Source organism: Pteropus alecto, unplaced genomic scaffold, assembly GCF_000325575.1.
Source record: "Pteropus alecto unplaced genomic scaffold, ASM32557v1 scaffold68, whole genome shotgun sequence".
NCBI classification, from domain to species: Eukaryota; Metazoa; Chordata; class Mammalia; order Chiroptera; family Pteropodidae; genus Pteropus; species Pteropus alecto.
Genome location: NW_006441386.1, coordinates 6,942,751 through 6,949,084, shown reverse-complemented (window position 1 = coordinate 6,949,084; position 6,334 = coordinate 6,942,751). Strand labels below are relative to the sequence as shown.

Here is a 6,334-nt window from a genome sequence, read left to right as displayed (position 1 = left end):
TCCCTTTTACTCCCTAGTGTTCAACTCTCTGGACATGTCCCGGTCCGTGTCAGTGACAACAGCTGGGCAGTGCCGCCTTGCTCCACTGATCCAGGTCATATTGGACTGCAGTCACCTGTATGATTACACTGTCAAGCTTCTCTTCAAACTCCATTCCTGTGAGTACACTGGCCAGATCCTCTCTGAGCGTGTGGCCAGGAGGATCTCAGCCTGAGCCTGTCCTTGGAGAAACAAGGCTCCTTGGAGAAACAGGGTTCCTCGGAGTCTTGGGCTTTCAGCCTTTGTTCCAAAAGGCCCCGGAGGCTCCAGCTGTCTCAAGAAGCACAGGGCACAAACTTTGATGCCCAGGGAAGCACCTGGCTTGCCATGGTGGTGTCCCAAGATGAAGTCTCCCTCTACCTCTAACTTCACCTCATCTCCATCCATACATGGCAAGTATCCTAGGAACCACACAAATGATGGCAGACCTAGCCTAGACCCACAGCAGCAAAGGCGATGGTTTCCAAAGTGTTCAGTCTTTTCATACAAATGGAAATTTGTGGAGAAATATAAACTATAAAGCAGCTGTTCAGGGAGGGCCATCCCTGACCTAGCCAGCCACAGATCTCTGGGATGCTTTGCAGAATCTATTTTGGAAATTACTGGTCCTGCAGAAGTTCTTATACTTTTATGTGCTTCTTGTTTAACACCACATGTGTGAGTCTTGCTCCCACAAGATCTGCATTTGTTGGTCTGGTGGGTTCAGGGTCTGCACTGTTAAACCATATCCCAGAGAAATTTGATGTGAGTGGTTCCTTGGCCACACTCCAAGATGACCACCATGAAGGATATACACATGCAGAGGGTGTGATGATGGAAAACTAAGAAAAATTTTTATTTCAGAATTCTCAGACAAGTGACACTCTGGAACTGCGGTCACTGACAAGGAGTGGTTCTGGTTACTTAGGACAAGGGAGGCAGCATCACTTTGATGAATCCAGGAGGGTTTTGCAGAAGGTTAGAATTCAATGTTCGAGGCTTAGAAGGGCTTTGGAGCAGGTGCGCATCCCTGAAGGGAGCTGAGATTGGGCTAAATTCCAAGAGAAGAGGCAGTTGGTTACTTAGGAGCTCTGAATACAGATGAGCTTGTAATTGTTTCTAAAATGCTGTGAAACTCAATTCCTCACGAGTATATCCCCACTTCCTTCTTACAAAGTGGTGAGTTATGAGAAGAGATAGGTAATTATTTGGGCTTAACGGCCTTCTTTAAAGGCAAAGCAATACACGAGACCCTCACTGATTCCTGTGGGAAAGAGAACTCTGTGGCTTAGGAAAAGGGTAGAAGGGACACTCCATACAGTATACACTTTTCTAAAAATCAATGTTTTATTTTAGAACCATTTAGATCTACAGAAAAGTTGTAGGTAGTTGAGAGTTTCCACATACCCCAAACTTAGTTTCCCCTATTGTTAACATCTTAAATTAATATATTTGTCACAACTAATGAACCAGTACTGATACATTATTATTAACTAAAGTCCATGCTTCATTCAGGTTTCCATAGTTTTTACCTAACGTCCTTTTCCTGCCCGGGACCCCATCCAGAGTACCAGGTTATATTCGGTCATGTCTCCTTAGGCTACTCTTCTAACAGTTATTAGATTTCTTTTGTTTTTGATGACCTGGGCAGTTTTGAGACGTCCTGGTCAGATATCTTGTAGAATGTCCCTCAGTTTGAGTCTGTCCAATGCTTTTCTCATGACTGGACTGGGGTTAAGTGTTCTTGGGAGAAATATCACTGAGGTAAAGTACCATTGTCACCCACCGTTCACTTTTGCCATTTAGAATTATCATACCTTATATGTGTGCTCCCTCTATATACCAAATGGATATATCACCTATTCAAAAATTACTAAGATTTAAATTTCAAAAATTAAAAAAAAAGGATCTCTGAGTTGTGCTCTATAGCTGAAATATACAGAATCACATAATCTATGAGGTGAAAGGACTTTAGAAAACCTGCTCAGGAGGAGGCTGGACCTAGCAGGCTGCTGCTCATCTTGCATCATAGAGTTAACAGTGACCAAGTGGGCACTGGGCCTAGACTCCCCAGGTCCCATGGTTTAACCTGGTAGGCATTCTCCTGGGCAGGTTCTGTGGATTTCTTCCAGACTAATGTCTGCACTGTACCTCACCCAGTGTACCCAGTGTTTACACCTCTGGGAGAGAACCGCCCCTCCCTCTGGAGCCTACTGTGGTCATCGTGCTGCTTGTCCAGGTCACCATCGCTGTTCCTATGGTGAGGGGCACAACTTCCAGTCCACTGCGCCTAGCATGGTTCGCACTCCAGGAACAAACAGAAAGAAAGATTTGGAGGATAAGCACCCCTAGACTCCCTGCTAATGCTGTTGGACCATCTCGATTACCAGTCCTGGGCTGCTCTGGGCCAGGAATGCACACTGGCAGGGCGGGCCACAAGCCCCAGCATGGATGGTCCCCTCCCTCCAGAGCCCTGCTGCGGCTTGCCTGCACTCTGGTCCTTCTATCTCACTCTTTTCCAATTTCTCTCAGGTCTCCCAGCTGACACCCTTCAAGGTCACCGGGACCGTTTCATGGAGCAATTCACAAAGTAAGTGGCTTAAGTGATAGAAATGAAGGCAAATCGAAAAGCACCATAAAATTAATCCATACAGAAGCACTTGCTTACAAATAATTGAGGAATAAGGGTATCTGCATTTTAAAGCAATAAAGGAAAATAACTAGGAGGCTGGCGAACTTACCCGGGGCTGGAGAAGCTGTTGGTTCTCTAATAAATCCCTTAGAAGCACACCGAAGAAGGTGATTTCATTGATTCACCACCTGCTTCATCCCCAGGGCTTCATCCTCTTCTCCCTAAATTCTCATGTACATGCTGACGACTCTCAAATATGTATCTCTAGCGGAATCTTAACTCTGAATTCCAGGATCATGTACCCAATTGTCTGTTTGATATCTCTGTACTGAACTTAAACCTCAAACTGAACTCTAGGTTTTCCTCCAAGAACCTTTTGCTCCCTGGTCTTTTCTATCAATAAATAATGCCGACATCCATTTAGCCCAGAGATCTGGAGCTTGCCATTTTCCTTATCCCCCTCGTCCAGTCCACCTGTGGTTTCGGTCGATACTCTACAAATAATATCTTGGCTCTGGTCATATCTCTTCCCATCTAAGCTACCAATGTTGTATTCCAGGACTTCCGATATTGATATTCATGGATGCCCTGGACTTCCACTTTGCCCCCTGCAATCCTGTCTTCACCCAGAATTTAGAACAACCTTATAAAACTGCAAATCCCTTTCTCAAAACCTTTCAGCGTCTTCTGACAACACTGAGATTAAAAGCTAAGCTCTTCTCCATGGTCCACAAGATCCTGCATAATCTGGCCCCTGCCTGCCATCAACGACCTGGTTTCCAGAGCTCATAGTTTTTCAGCCTCATGGGGTCCTCTAGTTCCTGGAACAGACCCACACATTCCTCCCTCGGGACCTTCGTGCTTTCTGTTCCCTCTCCTGAGGACAGTCTTTTCCCAGCCTGGCCAGCCTCAGGTCATCTTTGGTCATCACCTCACAAGGACAGCCACCTTGTTTGAGTCAGGTCTTCTTTCCCATCTCCTGATCCTCCACAACTCTACCCAGCCCCCATATCCTGTCTCACAGCACCCTATTTATTTCCTTCATAGTTCTCAGCACAACTTCATTTCTGCTTGACTGTCTTGTCTGTTATATTCCTAGGACCTGATAACATAGCAGTCCATTAAACATATTGTGTTCCATAAATATTTGAATGAATTCATGAGCTAATAAGCCAGCTCTCTAGTCTAGAGAGGAAGAGCTTGTCTGACTGAGGGGAAAATTATTCTGGTGCATTAGGGCAAGAAAACAAAACTGGTGGCTAAATGAAAAGTACAGTTCGTCTTTCAATTAAGTGTGCCCAAGAGGGGGAAGAATGGAGTGCAACATAGAACTGAAGGAGCCAAGAAGGGAATTATAGCTTAGCAGGGTTTATTTTGACCCTCTTGTTTTTCCTCATAATTTCTTCATCCTTGCCAACAGAGAAAGCATGATCTGGCCCCCGCTTAAGCCAAATCCCAAGCTTAGGCTTCTGCTGGTTCCCAAGCAGCCATCAGAGGACAAGTTCAAGGTTGTACTTACCTCCCGGTTTCCTTGTTCCAATTGAAAAGCCTTGTATGTTTATTCTATAATAAATGATTTATTAAATCTTAGGAGACAGACCCTGGGGCCGATTTCCTGGAATGTTAAATTCCAGTAGCTTTCGAAAGCCGTGGTCTATTACTGTTGGCTCCAGCCCAGAAAGAGGGGGACGTGTGGTTGGGTAATTTTATTTCCTTTCATTTTTTCAGCTTATGAAAATATCTCCTGTGAGTAGCCACCTCACTTTCTCTTCCAACAGGCACATCACTATCCTCTTATTCTGGGAAGGCAGCATTGATATCACAGGGACAGTCCTAACCCTGGGGTCCGAGGGGCTATCATGAGACCCCAGGGGTTTAGTTTATTGGACTAAGCTGAAGAAAATTCTGTGTTAACAGAGAGAGAGTGTTGAGATCCACGACCCTTCGTCTCAGAAAATATGTCTGTTGAGCTCAGCTTTCTTGGCCTTCAACGTTTAGATTTAAAATGGAGACTTGAGGATGAGAAAAAAAAAATTGGTTTCTTCATTTCCACATTCATCCAAGACTTAGGACACAGTAAAAATAGTTTTCTCCAATGAATACTTGTTGAATAATTCCTCTTTGCTTGGTACTGTGGTAAACGTAGATCACCAGGGCCCCGTCTCTGTCCTCTAAAAGCTTGTAGTCTAATTGAGGAGATAATAGCTCTGACACAAGGTAAATTAATTAAAAAGAGGTCTACCTTAATAATTAATTCCCTTCCCTTTTTCTGTGGTCGGTTGATTTATCCTCAAAGTAAATGTATATTAATGTTACTCTATTGCAACATTTCTAGGAAGATACCTCTGCCAAACAATAGCATATATTCTACAGTGACGTAGAAATTAATTTTTTGATTATCTACACTTCCAAAAGATTTTGTAGTTTGAATTACTCTGCCTACCACCAGATAAATGAGGACTGGCTATAAATACTTTCTCTATAGCATCATAATTGAATCCTAATGCCATGGAGGCCATCTCCTTGACAGCCTGTGCCTTTGGGCTGGGCGGGCAGAAGGAAAGCTGGGTGGTTGCTCTGTCCCCTCCCCAGAGCTGGGAAGGCCCCCCAGCCCCTTCAGGCGCTTCTCCATCCCCAGGTTGAAAGATCTGTTTTACCGCTCCAGCAACCTTCAGTACTTCAAGCGGCTCATTCAGATCCCCCAGCTGCCTGAGGTAAGCATGCCTGGCCATACCCTGGGAGCTGCTGAGTCCAGGGTACGCCCTTAGAGGCTGGCAGGTCCGGTGTGTGACACAGTTTGAGGACGTCTTTTCTCTTCAGAACCCACCCAACTTCCTACGAGCCTCTGCCCTGTCAGAACACATCAGCCCTGTGGTGGTAATTCCAGCTGAGGCCTCGTCCCCTGACAGCGAGCCAATCTTGGAGAAGGATGACCTCATGGACATGGATGCTTCTCAGCAGGTGAAGACCACTTGGGAGAGAATCTTGGCCCTTCCCGTTGCCCCCATGTGCAGGGGAGAGGACAGGAGAGGCCCTGGCCAAGCCTCGTTGGTTCCAACCAGATTCAACCGCCTTCCAACCCAACCTCTAACCTAGACTGAGCACCCTGTCCTGTCGTCTCTAGGAGGGACCATAAGTGGATTTGAACCAAATTAACAAAGGGTCCATTCTTACATGTCACTCATTTCACCCCCACCTGGAATTCTCTGAATCTCTAACTTTGTTCTAATCCTTTTTGGTCACTGCAGAATCTATTTGACAACAAGTTTGATGACATCTTTGGCAGCTCATTCAGCAGTGATCCCTTCAATTTCAACAGTCAAAACGGTGTGAACAAGGATGAGAAGTGAGTCCAAGCTGGATTAATGCAGATGGAGCAGAAACTAAGATCTGACTCAACCACACCTAACACAAAAGGAATTCTTAATGATGCTTGGCTTCTTAGAGAAATGTCTTGATCCTCATAGATTGGCCCCTTTAATCTCAAAGGAAAACCAAGTGATGCTGAGATAACTGGACCTGTGGGTATTGGATTAGTGTCTGGTAACACTGACAGTCTTAGAGTATAATTTCTGGAATTTCAAAGAATTGTCCCCAGATTAACACCAGCTTTTAACTTCCTCCCCTGATCTCCTAGCTTGCATTTAAGACAAGGGTAGAATCACAGTGGAAGCAAACTTGTTC

The 6,334-nt window shown here is 45.1% G+C and overlaps 1 protein-coding gene across 2 annotated transcripts in view; it reads left to right on the top strand.

Moving 5' to 3' along the window:
- The window catches only part of HIP1 (huntingtin interacting protein 1), a 129,330-nt gene that overhangs the window by 103,657 nt on the left and 19,339 nt on the right, over positions 1-6,334 (top strand). For both annotated transcript variants that reach the window (XM_015594665.1, XM_015594666.2), the window contains exons 8-12: positions 18-158; positions 2,551-2,608; positions 5,289-5,364; positions 5,471-5,611; positions 5,899-5,996. In XM_015594665.1, coding sequence (XP_015450151.1) covers positions 18-158; positions 2,551-2,608; positions 5,289-5,364; positions 5,471-5,611; positions 5,899-5,996 — 514 coding nt within the window. The remainder of the gene's footprint in view (positions 1-17; positions 159-2,550; positions 2,609-5,288; positions 5,365-5,470; positions 5,612-5,898; positions 5,997-6,334) is intronic.